At 40.2% G+C, this 15,983-nt stretch overlaps 2 protein-coding genes across 2 annotated transcripts in view; one reads left to right on the top strand and one right to left on the bottom strand.

The window, feature by feature from the left end:
* Positions 1–770: 770 nt before the first annotated feature.
* Positions 771–14,209, bottom strand: LOC119032729 (beta-2-microglobulin-like). The gene is made up of 4 exons (XM_037122221.1): positions 14,033–14,209; positions 3,563–3,835; positions 1,559–1,591; positions 771–1,445 (listed from the first exon to the last, which is right to left on the bottom strand). The coding sequence occupies exons 1-3, from the start codon at positions 14,184–14,186 to the stop codon at positions 1,578–1,580; spliced, it is 441 nt and encodes a 146-aa protein (XP_036978116.1). The 5' UTR covers positions 14,187–14,209; the 3' UTR covers positions 771–1,445; positions 1,559–1,577.
* tmbim4 (transmembrane BAX inhibitor motif containing 4) overlaps positions 3,842–15,983 on the top strand; it is a 46,806-nt gene continuing 34,664 nt past the window's right edge. Inside the window, exon 1 of the mRNA XM_037122220.1 lies at positions 3,842–6,442. Coding sequence (XP_036978115.1) covers positions 6,394–6,442 — 49 coding nt within the window. The 5' untranslated portion in view covers positions 3,842–6,393. The remainder of the gene's footprint in view (positions 6,443–15,983) is intronic.

The following is a 15,983-nucleotide window of genomic DNA, read 5'->3' as shown; positions in this document are numbered from 1 at the left end:
CTTGCTCTGCATCTGAGTCCTCTTTATAGACTACCGGTAGGTATGACAGTATTAAGTCTACCAAGTTCATTCAACCTATATCCTGTAAACCTAAGTGCCTTATTTATATAGAACATATTTAATCCATCTTCAAGAAACATTTTGAGACCCAAAAATATAATACAAAAATATAAAAAGAAAAAACAAACGACAAAATATGACTTCCACTTGGTCTAACATACTTACGGTAGCTATTCAGTCTTCCATGCTTGTATCAATGCATGGATATATTATAGGATGTCTGCCTTCATAGTGAACTTATAATGAATCAATTGGCACTCAAAAATGGTAAGTGGTAGAGTGTATACACTAGTCAGCATTTATACAGTTGAAAGTATTTTACTGAGCATATTGATATGATTGATAATAAATAATGCAGGTTCAAGACAGAGATTGAAGGGTTAAGTTGGGTTTCTTGCTGAAAGGTACAAAAAAGACTGTTGTGCCCACATCTTTACACGTCTCCATTACAACATCCTGGATCATACTGTTGCACTCAACAGGTAGACTGTGTTCTAAGATGACAGAGCACACAACTCTAGCAGGACAAGGAAAGGTGGACACTTTGTTTACATGGTTGATTCAACCATACTCAAACTTGTAGAGTGTTGTATAATGAAAAATTACCTTGTAAATCATCAACAGCCTATCTAAACCACGGGTAAATTCAAAATGTCCTCAGGCCTAATTCATTTCAAAATATTGTGGCAGTAGACAGCAAACACATCAGATTATTTTCAAATAATTTTTATTTAATGAATCATTAACACTTGATCACATATGAGGTGATCCAGTTTATCAGGTTTTGGCTTCATACTACAACTATGAATGTAAACTGGGTAATAAACCTAATCCTTTCAATATTTCACAAAATAAAATGTGCTCAAGGTGTTAAAAAACAAGATAATTTACAATGATCAACTAGTGATAACAGTTACAATTAGTCCTTAAGCTTTTATAGATCAACTTTCAAAACACACAAAGAATGCCAACATTTTCATTTCCAATCATCAGTGTTAGTTATCCTAAAGCTCTATGAAACAATATTTTCTATCTGAATATTGAATCAAATTATCAGTTAATTCATACCGTTTTTAACCAAATTGATTTCATATTTTTAATAATTTCTGAAATCGAGCAAGCAGCAAGCAAATGAGCAAGCGGGTCCATGCCTGAAAATAAAACACATGTACAATGGGTCAAAGAGTATAGAGGCTGAACAGAAAGTTGAGTGTGACTGTGAAATTGTAAGTCCCTTTGCTCTTTGGTGGTCAACAGTTACTTATTGAAGCTTTATTGCCATTTTGAATTTCTGACAGGAAATCACAATCTTTCCTCTCATTTGCTGGTGCTCAGATTATAGATGAAACTTTCCAAACTTCTTATTTTCTTCAGACGAAGCAGACCTGTGATTATTAAACACAGGATAAAACTGTTATCAACACTCAACATGTTGCCACACAAACTACTTGTTTTGCTGAATTGGGAAAATGACATTGAGAGTGAATGTGGTACATACCTGAAGCAAGGCAGAGAACTTACATATCTGCTTCTGTAGAGAGAAATAATTGAAGAAAAAAAACATGATGAAAACCTCTTGTATCAATTTGCACCTTAACTCAAAACTGTATAGTCAGTTATTGCAATCTCAGCTTTCATTTATATTAAAATAGTTACACACTAGATAACTAGAATAGTTATAGAAATATGACTCTCACCACAAATATACAAGTAAAGTTACATTTATGCATTTGCATAGTTCTACATGTAAGAGGGGTTTTCCATGGATGTGTGATAAGAACTGGATACATCATCGAAGGCAGAACACCATGTTTTGTAGGCTTCCAGTGGCTCATGAAGCCAAAACAGCTCGACTTCAACAAGGGGTTTTTCACTACTCCTTTTGGCTGCACCATAAGCAGGCTGCTGTTGAAATCTCACAACTGCGAGACGTACATGTGTTGCAGATGTACTCATGTCCTATTTAGACATGAACTGAATCTGGAAACACTGTTAAACCTGGGAGACATGGGTTTTTAAAAGTCCCTGTGTACAGTTCCCAGGATTCTTTAAGCCTCTTACTAAATCTTTGTGGTTTAAAGTTTAGTTTCTACTCATTCTTTGTTGTTTGGTCTAATCCCACATGTGGCTCACCTGGATTTTGGAACAGGGAACTGGCAGGGTAAAATTCAGGGCAAATAATATATACATTTGTGTTTACATATACAGCTCCTCTGGGTGCATCTTACAGTGCATGTGTAGGGCTTATGCTTGGCATACGGCTGCACAATTACTTTGAAATAAAGTCCTGATCTTGTTTCATACATTCTCTTGCACATTCTCATTTCTAAGTGACAGTGATTCACTTACTCCTCTTTCCCTGTGCATTCAGGACATGCTGCATTCATGTGTTGACTTGTTAACTTCACAACTATTTGCCATTTTAATCACACATAAATAATTTAAATTAAAACAAAATATTAATTCAACATCAAAAAATAACAAATACAGGAATGCTAGGTTGGTAGAGCGGGCATCCTATGTACAGAGGCTTTGTCCTCGCAGCAGCAGCCCGGGTTTGAGCCCTAGCCTGGGGCCCTTTCCTGTGTGCCACTCCCCCACTCTCTCATCCTGTTTCCTGTCACCTCTTAAGCTGTTCTGTCAATAAAGCCATATAAATACCAATACACAAAACAAATACAGCTCAATAATCACTCTCATTTTTCATTCTCAGCCCCATTACTATAGTAATTCGACGGCAGTGGCACATGTTGTACAAGCAGGAGGACCCCACCACCATATGGTCCTTACAAAAAAGAGGCCTGAAAGTAAACCAAAGCCTAACATGCTGCCTCCAACCACTATCAAAGCCTGCAAAACAAAGAGAGAAGTGCACCAAAGTCAGTGTCCTGGCTTAAGTGACTAATGCTATGCCTGGTTGCAACAGTGCCCCAGCATTGATATTTCATTCTCCCATTGACTGAGAGTGCACCTGGACACACCATCAATTCTGGTGCAACAGCCTGTACAGATGCACTGACACTCACTTTGACACGAGAGAGAGGTAGTGCCCTTCAATAAGTGAACCTATGGAGCAGCCTGCCTCAGCTTTTAAGTGTCCTAAGAGAACACGCATAAGACTTGTCATTCAATCTGCTTTGTTGTCCATTACATATCACTCTGTTGAGGTACTTTTATTTATCATTTATCACATCATGGCTGGTAGGTCAAGTAAATTCCAATGCTGTTAACACACAGCAGGACTAAGAGTTTCTGTTCAGAGGAGCATGAAAATTGAACAGTAAACTGCAGTTTATAATTTAATTATTCGAGTTTGGAGTTATATAGCGAAGTAATGAGTAAAAAACAATGTATATGCAAATCATTTGTCTTTGACGAGTATAATAATTTTCTCATCTGAAATCATTATACTTGCATTGTTAACCTTGTACAATCTGATTCAGCAATACTGTATTGGTTGTCATGCCAATCAAGGGTAGTACACAGAGAGACAGACACATACCCCAAATGAACATCTTTGAAGTTCCCATGTGAGTCACTCTGCAGGCATACTCTTCCTCTTTGCCTGGAGTAAAGGGTGTATGTCTGCTCAGGTGGTAGTGCCAATTCTCTTCGAAGGCCAGGTCAGTCTGTTTGGCTCCAAGCATCTCCTCTCCATTCTTGAGCAACTCAATGGTGATTTCTGGTGGATGGAAGCCGCTCACATGACAGATGAGGGTGTTGGCTTTCCCAAACTCTCCAGGTGCACGGCTGTACACCTGAACCTTTGGTGGAGCTACCAAGAAACAGAACATCTTTGACACATGTGCATAAACAATCATAGTAGAACTAGAAAAAACTTATTTCAGATTTACTCACTTTATTCTTTAAATTCCAGTTTCTGCCCCTTCTACTATTAAACTACAATATCAAGACCTAACAGTTAGTAGGTCTGTTAACAACAAAAATCATCATAATAAGAATATTTTAAAATGCATGGAAAGCCCACATCATAGCCCCTTTTAGATAGAAAAGGTGGCACATTCGCTGCAAGGGTAAAGGCGGCAATGTGCTATCTTGTCTCTCTAAAATGGAGGTGTAATATAACTCCTTTTCCAAAAGCGACGTGAAGCATTAAGATGGGCAGTGAACAGTGACAACAAATTTGTATACTAAGAGCTTTACATTGCACCTCATTGGAGTTTAGAACTGGGTTCCCTAGCGTTGGGGGCAATTTGAAAGTAGCGACCATTCGTAGCTTGCCCCTACAACAACAAGTGGACAATGAAGACAGCTTCAGAAACCGAGGAGACGCTAGCATCTCCCGGACCTCAGTGGCTTTCCGGTTGCTCATCTTGACGTCCGCAGATGAAGTAATGGACTGACTGCTGTGATCAGCTGTTTCCTGGTTTTAAAACTCCCTGACTGTGGGTCGCAGAACAGTGCACATCATCGACACCTCTGCCCACCTCACGCAATTTCCGGCACACTGACGTCTCGGATTTAGATAGCAATGAAGGCAGAAATAAGTGTAGCCTCCGAGGCAGCAAACTGGTGGAGCAAAACAGACACCCAGTTTACCACTCTCTGTCTAAATCCGCAGCCGCAAAAAGGACAGCCAAATTGGTGGCTTGTTGCCCAGTATAAAAACGTCTCATGTCCATTTATCTGTTTAAACCATTCCAGTCTGGTTTCCATTACAACACATCACAGCCCTTCTCAAAGTCACCAACGACTCATACAGCTAGGTTCCACCAGATACACATCTGGTCCAGCTCTGCTACGTCACAGCTATGCCACAGCAGGAGAGCTGATAGGTTTCACTCTAGTCTATGTGTGTACTTCCACTGGCTTCAGCCGATTTCAGCACAGAGCAGACAGAAAGACACACACTGAAATAACATCATAATATGCTGTTAATCTCCAAAATTAATCACTTCATGTTGATGCCAACACAAAAATCTCCAAAAAGAGACAAATACAAACACTTCTTCTAATCCTTCGGGGTGGAACATTTCATGTTGTTGTGTCTATAACACATATCTCTAATTCCATTTCCATAATTACGCAAACTCCTCAGTCTCACAACTCCAGCTGTTCACCAGTGCTGTGCCGTACCGGACTCAAAACACAGCCAGTTAGGGTTGCCGGATCACGGAGCAAAACTGTAGCAGAGCCAGAGCCCAATGGATATGCATCCAGTAGAATCTAAGAGTTTCCTTGAGATTCTCCTCAAACTTTACAGTAGCTGTCAATGCTATTAATCACACTATTCTTTCCCACCGGGAATCCTCCCTCAATATCACTGGCACTGCCCTTCTTCTGACTAAGGACAGACAAGCACAGATTTCATCATCAACTACTGCACATCCTCCACCACACCGCCCTCCCAAGGCGTCCCTTATGGTTCTGTGCCTCTGGATATGACACTGAACACGGGCATTCAATTTCTTTGGTCGACCATGGCAAGACCTGTTCTGTTTGCAACCTGTCCTGTTGAAGCGCTGTATGGTCTTGGCCACTGTGCTGCAGCTCAGTTTCAGGGTGATGGCACTCTTATTATAGCCTGGGCTATCTATATGTAGACCAACAATTCATGTTTTCAGATCCTCAGAGAGTTCTGCCTGTTGAACTTCCAGTGACTAGTATGAAAGAGTATGAGAGCAATAACACCAAATTCAACACACCTGCTCCCCATTCACACCTGAGACCTTGTAACACTAACAAGTCACATGACACCTTGGAGGGAAAATGGCTAATTGGGTCTAAATTCTGACATTTTCACTTAGGGGTGTACTCACTTTTGTTGCCAGTGTTTTAGACATTAATGGCTGTGTTTTGGGTTATTTTGAGGGGACAGCAAATTTATTCTAGCTGTACACTCACTACTTTACATTGTATCAAAGTGTCATTTCTTCGGTGTTGTTCCATGAAAAGATATAATTATATTTAATATAAATATTTGCAGAAATGTGAGGGGTGTACTCACTTTTGTGTATTAAGGACCTGTGTGGTCTCCAGACCGACACGCCTGTCATGATTTATGATTATACTCTTCTTGTGGTGTTGTAGTGTCTGGTTTTGTCTTATATTTTCATTTCCATGCCCTCTTGTGTCCTTTAAGTGTCTCCTCTCTGTTCTTCCCTCTTCTAACCTTCCTCCTTGCATGTTAGTCTCCCCCTGTCTGTCAGTATTGTTCCCTCCATGCTTTCTCCTCTGTGCCTTCCCCTCATTATCTTACCTGTCCTCTTCCCTCTCCTCACCTGCTCCTCATCCCCTCATCAGTGTGTCTATGTATCTAAGCCTTTGTTCCCCATTCACTCTTTCTCAATTTGTTGTGTGTGATTCCTTCTGATGTACCCTGAGTCTTCTCTTGTGTCTCCTCCTGTGTTCTCCCTGGTTGGTAGGTTTTGGATTTTTGATTTCTTATTTTGTATTTTTGTATTTGAACTTTGTCTAATTGGTTATGTTGCACTTGCACTTATGTTGCCCCAATCTTGCCTCATGTGAGTCTGCATTTGGATTCACCTTTTAGTTTTCCCATTTAGTTTTTCAAGTGTAACAACGCCCTCAATATGTGATGCCAGCTTATCCATAGCGATATGAAAAAATACAGGAATTTTCATCAGATGACCTGAATAGCACATTATGTTATGCTGCACTGCTGCTGGTTTTGTCGTACTGAGCTGTGTGGTACCTACGTAAATGATCGAACAAATTGGTTGTGTTACTGCTCATTGTGGAAACAGATGCAAGGCACTGTTGACACAGAATGTGTTTGGTCAATATCATCCTTCTTGTAGCCTGAGTAATTTCAGATAACTGACGCTGCTTTTCTTTTTGGCACCAAGTCCATTTTCGGCAATTTTCTCTTGTTCTTTGCTCATTTCTCAATGTTATTACCAGCGACTCACTCCATGTGCAGGGGCGTGGTCTGCTTAGGCACACTGAATAACTACTAATGATTGATGGATAGCTGCGATGCACAGTCTGCATGCACAGTGTGTGTCAGGTTCCATGGAAATTAGATGAGTGCATTTGCCTCCTCATCGCAGGCCCTGTGATGTGACTATTGCGCACACGTACATTGCGATGACAATGCTCAAAATATATCATGCAGCTCTATTTCACACTGGTTCGGTTCAAGAGTAGTCAAGAAAACCGAATGCATAGTGCAACTATGATTGGATTTTTAAAATGCATGTACACACCTTAGTCTGACTAAAATCAGCCTGGATCAGATTCCTAACAGTCCGATTAAAACACCTAGATTATTTGATAGAACGTATACATGCAGGAGTAATACTACTATCAGACTGGATTCGGATTTTGCATTCTGCCGGGCTTGAGATTTTTTTCCTGGAGCTGTGAGCCGGAAATAGAAGGGCAGTGGCGTCTTTCCATCTCACCACAAGCAAAAGTGCCACTGTGCATCTAGTTTGTGTAATTATCATGTACACCATATACAAATGTACAAAGATGTAGCTTCGTCTTGCTCTTCGTACACCATCTTTCTCGAATGTCGAGGCAGAGATTGTTCTTGTTGGTGACGTAAAGAGGTCAGCCAGGGGTGGCTCTATTACCACTACTTGAAATGGGTACCGTGCCACCTATCGTACCAGAGTATGACATGCTTCGGCATCTATACTCGGACAATTGACTGAGTAGCGTCAAACTACGGCTGTAATCCGACTAAGTTGTGCATGTAAACATAGTGAGTGCTGGAGGGAAATTTCACCCCTCGCCACCTCTGATACTTTCACATAGAGAAAACTTCTGAGGAGGCGCACAGGATTTCCGTATTCAAATGGCAGTGTGAATGAGGCTAATGTGTTAAAACGGGAAGGTACTGCTGCCAATCCATTTACTGGCGCCATCAGAACAATGTACATGTGTAGATGCTGACTACAGCATAGGCCATTTGCGTAGGTTAAGGCATCAGCTCTTCCCCATCCTCTGCATTATGGGATAACCTGCTAAGATGAAGAAATAGCTGGGTAAGCTAGCTGGAAAGACAGAGCTGCCAAAACTAAAAATGAACGGTTATCTGTTTCTTGCTATATGCGGGTGCATATGGCCCCCACTAGGGGGTCCCTCAAGTTGCAAGTCCAGTCTCAATATCTGAGGAATGACGCAACGGAAAAGGTGTGAAAAGCACCTGGAACCTGGCCCGCTGATTGGTCAGATCTGGTGTCTACAACTAAGCTAGGAGAGGCAAGACGAGTTACGATGAGCCGCCAGCAGCAGTCATTTACGGCATGACATCACAATGAAAGTGTTCATCTACTTCATAAAAATGAAGAAACCAGATGAAGAAAAACACTCAGGGGATAAAGGTAAGGTTTGTTTTCATAATGTGGGTAGAGGGGGAGCTGGTGCCAAATCTTAAGATAGCTTAAAGCAGGGGTGTCAAACTGATCCAGTAAAGGCCCACACTACATCATCAACACCAAAACCATGGTCTGAAGTTGTCAAAGAGGAGATAGAGCTATACAAGATGGCTAAAGTCATTTCTGTGGATGCAAATCCACTGAAATGGTGGAAAGACAATGAGCATCAGTACCCAAATGTGTCCAGGCTTTCCAAACATTATCTTTCTGTGCAAGCAACAAGTGTGGCAAGTGAGAGAGTGTTCTCCACAGCAGGGGACATTGTGACCGCTCAAAGAGCAGCCCTTTCTCCAGAGAATGTGGATATTCTCATCTTCTTAAAGAAAAACTTGAAAATGTCAAAATAACAGTTGTCTTGTCTGGCCATAAAAATGTCAACAGTTAATATTTTGATGACTCAAAGAGCATCTCTCTCTCCAGATAAAGATAACAACATATCTTTGTTAAAGAAAAAAACTTGAGAGAAGGATGTAAAAATGACAGTTGTCATTCTCAGGGAACAAAAAAGTCCAAAATACTTGTTTTTTTATGTTCAACTGTTAGAATATAGTTTGGTAAGGCTCTCATTGTTCCATGACTCTGGACATGACTGTTACATGACTGGACATACTTTTTATTTATTTATTTTGTTTTGTAGCACATTTGTTGCCAGGCACCCTCTGTGACCGCCCATTTTTGTTGTTATTATTGTTATGTTTGTTTTTGTTGTTTTCCATTTGACTGAGAACAAGATTATTACCTTTTATATTGTAAATAAATTGTTTAAATTTGACCATTAGTGCCTAATGTGATACATTCTGGAAATTGCATCACTTATATGTAGCCCATCTTTTGAAATAAGATTTACTGTACAAAATGTGATGAATAAAACCAATGATAGACTAGAATAGTCTGAAAATGACATAGGCCTCTGTGCTGTAAGAAAAAGAAAAAGAATTCAGAATCGAATCGAATCGTGACCCTAAAATTGAAAATCACATCGAATCGAGAATTTGGAGAATCGTGACACCCCTAGTGCATACCGACACATAACTCGAAAGAGGAAGAAATGTCATGTAATTCTGAGATGGTAGGGCATACCGGGGATTCAAAAACTCCAGGCGACAAAGAAAACCCTGATTCTCTACCACAGAGATGAGGTAGTTATCCAGAATGAGTAATTTAACTACCCTTTCTGTAATATTTGTGGCCATGTCGCTGTCTCAAGGATATTTCTCTTAACTTTTGAAAGTATCCCCCCCGCCAAACGGTCATACTGCAGATGTTACATGTCGCTGTTGGACTACTTTCGCTTCCTAATATAAGTCATTTCCAAACTACAGACATTTTATCCACAGGTTTGCCAGAGTAACGTTATGCATGCGTCTGCATTCTACCAAAAAATGTGCTCTGATGTTAAAAAGAAAAAAAAAGAAAACAAAATTGGGCTTGGGTCCATGTTCAAAATTCAACAAATAGTGTCACTGCAGAAAAGTGATGTCTGACTCTGTACCACCACATAACGGTGATTAAAAAATAATGACAGGGATCAGATTAATTATGATCGATCGAATTGCAGAGGGCTGTCACTTTTTAAAAAAAATCAAGTTCGAATGAACTTGAATAAATTCGAATAAATCCCCCCCCCCCATACACTACATCTCAGATGCTTTGGTGTCGTGATTGTCTGCGCAGGACGGCTTTGCTCGCTAGTGTCCTCCATTTTCATAGCAAACAACATAATACTACTAGCCGAATTGACCGGTCAAGAGTTAATAGGGCGTGCAATAAGTCAAGCTAAATTAAGGGCGCCCTCTCCTGGATCACAAGGCGAATTACTTAAAGCAGTCTGTTGCTCTTGTAGACTGTACATTTTGATTTTGAACAGGTCATTACATGAATATGAACTTTCCCTCCACTTTCGAACGAATATTCGAATTTCAAATAAAAAGTGATAAATCATCCAAATTGCATTTTCATTTTCTTCTTCAAGACTGCTCATTTTGACACACGGCTAAAAAGAAAACTAGGAGGAAATTGCTTTTTTGTTTTCATGCCCGCCCCCCGCAAAAAATGTTCCAAAATTCAATTTTAATTCGGAATCCCAAGCGGCGCAGGAGAGTGACGTCAGCGGCCTCTCTTCTTCTTCAGCCCCCCAGTCTGACCGACCGTGCTACGCATCTAATTGGTAGCATAGACTGTGGTACATGATTTCAGAAACAGCGGGGAAATCACCACCATGTCCAGTTCTGTACTGCGGTCAAACCAGCCATGGTTCGAGTTTGCTTGGTCAAATCAGCCGCACATTTTTTTCCAGTGCGCAAATACTCTAATTTTTATGGTGATCGTAAAGAAGCCATTCTGAAGAGCTGCTGGTAGTGACTGCGGGTCACACTGCAGTCTCACAGTCAAACCCATGAAACACACAGTACTTTTAGTCATTATTCCCAGTAATAAACTGAAGGTATCAGCTGGACGGTAATTTGACTTCACCCCCATATTGGATGTGGCAGCTCAGCCCCGTGACCTAATACAAGTCAATGGAGTGAACTTTATAAAGCTCATTCTACAAGGTGCTTTAAGATAATGTCTGTCATTTACACTTCCACACATGTACGGATATATTCAGGAAACAGAGAGGAACCAAATACAACACCTGTAATGTTTTCTGATGATTATAAACGTTACCTACTCTGTATATGTTCAGTATACAGGTCGGCACCAAACCACAGGATGTATTTTATGTTTTTATGAGTGTTTACAGCTGCTAACGTATGTAAGGCTGTTACCGTGGTGACACATGACAATTAAATATTTAATCTGTCTATAATAACCACATCCTGAGATGTAAACCTAACATCTGTCTACCTTACTGTCAACTTATTTCATTTAATTTAACTTTAAATAAGAACAACTGACTTCTTAATATATGAATTTAAATCAGAAACACTTTATTGATAATAATAACTATATATAGTGCATGTTTATAATAGTAGCCTACTGCAACTTTACTCTTGACCATTTTTTTTTTTTTTTACCATTAAATGTTATTGTATACTTTGTCATATGTTATAATGTTCTGTCATGGAGTACATCACTGCACTGCTAAAAGAAATGAAAGCTGCTGCTTTGGCTTTTTATCTTGAATTGCAGAGTTTCAGTCTCCATGATTGATATCATTAGTACTACAATCAAAAATCACTGTATTTATAAAAACGACATTGGGGCTGTTTAGTCTCACAATTGCATGTCAGCGTTATTATAGTCTGGTTATTATAGACACAGATTATATATATATATCTATATATATATATATATATATATATATATATATATATATATATATATATATATATATATATATATATATATATTACCAAAAGTATTCGCTCACCTGCCTTTACTCATTCTATGAACTGAAGTGCCATCCCATTCCTAACTCATAGAATTCAATATGATGTCGGTCCACCTTTTGCAGCTATTACAGCTTCAACTCTTCTGGGAAGACTGTCCACAAGGTTGAGGAGAGTGTTTATAGGAATTTTTGACCATTCTTCCAAAAGCGCATTGGTGAGGTCACACACTGATGTTGGTCGAGAAGGCCTGGCTCTCAGTCTCCGCTCTAATTCATCCCAAAGGTGTTCTATCGGGTTCAGGTCAGGACTCTGTGCAGGCCAGTCAAGTTCATCCACACCAGACTCTGTCATCCACGTCTTTATGGACCTTGCTTTGTGCACTGGTGCACAGTCATGTTGGAAGAGGAAGGGGCCCGCTCCAAACTGTTCCCACAAGGTTGGGAGCATGGAATTGTCCAAAATGTTTTGGTATCCTGAAGCATTCAATGTTCCTTTCACTGGAACTAAGGGGCCAAGCCCAGCTCCTGAAAAACAACCCCATACCATAATTCCTCCTCCACCAAATATCACAGTTGGCACAATGCAATCTGAAATGTACCGTTCTCCTGGCAACCTCCAAACCCAGACTCGTCCATCAGATTGCCAGATGGAAAAGCATGATTCATCACTCCAGAGAACGCGTCTCCACTGCTCTAGAGGCTAGTGACGGCGTGCTTTACACCATTGCATCCGACGCCTTGCATTGCACTTGGTGATGTGTGGCTTGGCTGCAGCTGCTCGGCCATGGAAACCCATTCCATGAAGCTCTCTGCGTACTGTACTTGGGCTAATCTGAAGGTCACATGAAGTTTGTAGCTCTCTAGCAATTGACTGTGCAGAAAGTCGGCGACCTCTTTGCACTATGCGCTTCAGCATCCGCTGACCCCTCTCCGTCACTTTACGTGGCCTACCACTTCGTGGCTGAGTTGCTGTTGTTCCCAAACGCTTCCATTTTGTTATAATAGAGCTGACAGTTGACTGTGGAATATTTAGGAGCGAGGAAATTTCACGACTGGATTTGTTGCACAAGTGGCATCCTATGACAGTTCCACGCTGGAATTCACTGAGCTCCTGAGAGCGGCCCATTCTTTCACAAATGTCTTGTTTCACAGTCTGCATGCCTGAGTGCTTGAATTTATACACCTGGGGCCAGGCCAAGTGATTAGAACACCTGATTCTGATCATTTGAATGGGTGAGCGAATACTTTGGGTAATATAGTGTGTGTGTATATATATATATATATATATATATATATATATATATATATATATATATATATATATATATATATATATATATATATATATAATGTGTATGTATATATATATGTGTGTATGTGTGTGTGTATGTATGTATATATATATATATATATATATATATATATATATATATATATATATATATATATATATACATACATACATACATACATACATACATACATACATACATACAATGGATAAAGATGCTGTTAAAGTTGTTAATAATCCATGATGACAATCTACAAACCAGCTGACCCACCCTGCGGTGTGGTTGGGTGTAGTCTCTTTATTTCCCCATTCTAATGGTATGTGGGAATAATCAGACAACAATTAAATCAGGATTTGTAGGTTTATTTATGTCCTCTAAAAGACAAATATGCATTGTCTCATTATGGTGTTAAGTCTAAACCCATTCAGGTGCATACACAAATGATGGCCGTGCCAAAGAGTATTAATCAGAGTTTCTCTTCCTGGTCTTTGCTCTGCCTTATCTGGTTCATCTTGTCCTTGTCTTAGACCTGAGCTCACCTCTGCCCCTTACTTTTCTTTTGTGGACTTCAGCACTGACAACATCATTTTGTATGTTGCTGTCCTGTCTATCACACTCGGGTATGAGACAATTTTTTTTTGCATTCATTGGTTTTAATTTAATAAAATACATTTTTTTAAAAATGCGTCACACAGCGTGGCGTAGCAGGTTTTTTTTATTTACGACGTCACAGCTTCTAGTAAGACAGCAAGCACTATACTATAGGTCCTTATTCTTGTGAAAACCACCTTTCTCGAAGTGTTCACTCCCTTTCAAAGCGAACTACTTCCAGGGTTATTTCTACATATTTGTTAAAGCCCAAGTTATACACTGAATCTGCTGTGAATTTTGAGGCTCTCAGTCGTAGTGGACATGTCTTCGATATAAGAACACCTCGCCACTTGTAAATATATAAACTGGTATAGAAGGCTACTTACATTCTCTGGCCATTGAACAGCACTGAAGACAGAGCAGTCCAACAACAACTGCGAAGCCGAATGCCGTCATGATTTCACCTTTGGTTTGTCTCGGAGCACTGGAGAGGTTACTGAAGAAGCGTTCAGGTTGAAGACGAGAAAACGGCCCCGACATCAATAACGAAAGTAAAAATATCTTAGAAGTTTTGCCTGCAGCGAGACGTTCGGGCGGGGTTCATGCTTGTAAACCAATCAGGCAACGAGGGGACGCTGGTAGCCCCGCCCACATGTCGTGTGTCGACGTGCCTTGGTCGAATACTAAGTGTTTCCTAGGGCTGTCACATAATTTCCACCAGTAACAAATTCAGAGGAGCTGTTGCTATGAAGAGTGGAGTACGTCATGTTGTTCTCTGTTGCGTAGTTAAAAATAATCGCCTCATGCTTAATTTATCTGTCTTCAAGTTGGGATGTGTGAGAGCTTTGGCCCTATTGTTTACTATTATTATTATTATTAGTAGTAGTAGTAGTAGTAATAATAATAATAATAATAATAATAATAATAATAATAATAATATTATTATTATTATTATTATTACTACTCGTTGTTATTCTTAACTCACATCACTTGTGATGACAGGCCAAGGCCAACTTGAGGATATGCAATTATATAAAAAGCAAAGTTACTTTAGATATACATGCTCAAAATGGCAGACAGCAATTTCAACACCAGATGCCTCTGAATCACAAAATTGGCTGTGGAAGTAGTGTTTGACATTGTGATACTAGCTAGGTTGTCTCCGTATCTGCTCCGGTCAGGACTGCCGGAGCTGCGACGGAGCCAGTGTGTATAAAGGACTAGACTGAACCCCGAGGTCCCTGCTGGAAAAATCAGCATGCGGGAGTTTTACCAGCAAAGACAACCGGATACGTGTCCGCTGCGCTCCGACTCCGGTCCGGTTTTGCAATCCGTACTGGTTTTTTTCCGCCATGGCGCAGCACTGCAAGACAGTTGGAGTCGCGAGATCGAGGGGTTCCTGCGATAATTACATACTCCCGACCGCAGTTACAGGCATGTGTTTTAACATAACATGATGTGTTCCGGACCAGAGGATTAATAGAGGAGCTTGTATTTGTCTCTTTTTGAGAATTTTGTGCAGACACGGAGTGTTTTATTTTGAAAAGTAAATTTATGTTATGATGTTTGCTCTGTGCTAAATTCGGCTGAATTGCTGCCTTTTGTTCTGGTCCGAGAGAAATGGGACTGCAGCGGTCTGCTGGGGCAGAGCAGATAGGCGGCGCAGCGGACCCGGTGGAAGTAAACACATACCGTCTCTTTTTTTAGGCTTTAGTGCTGGCACTTTCACAACTTCACATAATTGTTGTTTTTCGCTTGTCACAAAGTGTTTCCGGTGTGACAGTTTAACTGGCGTTCATTTATACTGGCGACGGTCCCAGATGTGTGGTTTAAGGATCCCGTCTTTAGAGGGGTCCTCGGCCATGTCCGCTAACCAGGAACAACCTTCCGATCACCCTGCTTATCGTTCACCAAGTCATGTATATGTATATTAATTTTGACGTGGCTTGAACAGTACTATTTAACATGGAGATGCCGGGGTCTGCGACCTGCAAACAACTGTTAGACGAGCTCTACAGAGCGCACAGTGACAGTGTGGGTGACTCTGTCGATGCCTGTTCGAAAAAAACTCAACTGTCGTCAAAGCTTCCAAAAGTGCAAGTTGTTGGGCTCATGTCTTTTTTATATCAATATATCAATATCAATATATATCAATATACTATTGACTGTATATTCAATCAATAAATCAATGAATAAATAAATAAATCCAGACAACAGTGACAAAAAAAGGAAAAAAGAGCACACACACAAAACAAAAAAAAACTAAACTAAAAACTAACTAAACAAAAACAAGGGTGCCATACACGTTCAAACGTCTAAGTGCCAACCCCCAACCCC

This window comes from Acanthopagrus latus, chromosome 14 (assembly GCF_904848185.1).
Source record: "Acanthopagrus latus isolate v.2019 chromosome 14, fAcaLat1.1, whole genome shotgun sequence".
In the NCBI taxonomy this organism is placed as follows: Eukaryota; Metazoa; Chordata; class Actinopteri; order Spariformes; family Sparidae; genus Acanthopagrus; species Acanthopagrus latus.
This window is presented reverse-complemented; position numbering and strand designations above follow the sequence as displayed.

Bases quoted from the DNA above. Each gene is read 5' to 3' on its own strand.
- LOC119032729 (XM_037122221.1), bottom strand. From the start codon at position 14,186: ATGTCGGGGCCGTTTTCTCGTCTTCAACCTGAACGCTTCTTCAGTAAC. The intron at 3,836-14,032 runs GTAAGTAGCCTT...GTTTCTTGGTAG, and splicing joins CTGTTCAATGGCCAGAGAAT to CTCCACCAAAGGTTCAGGTG.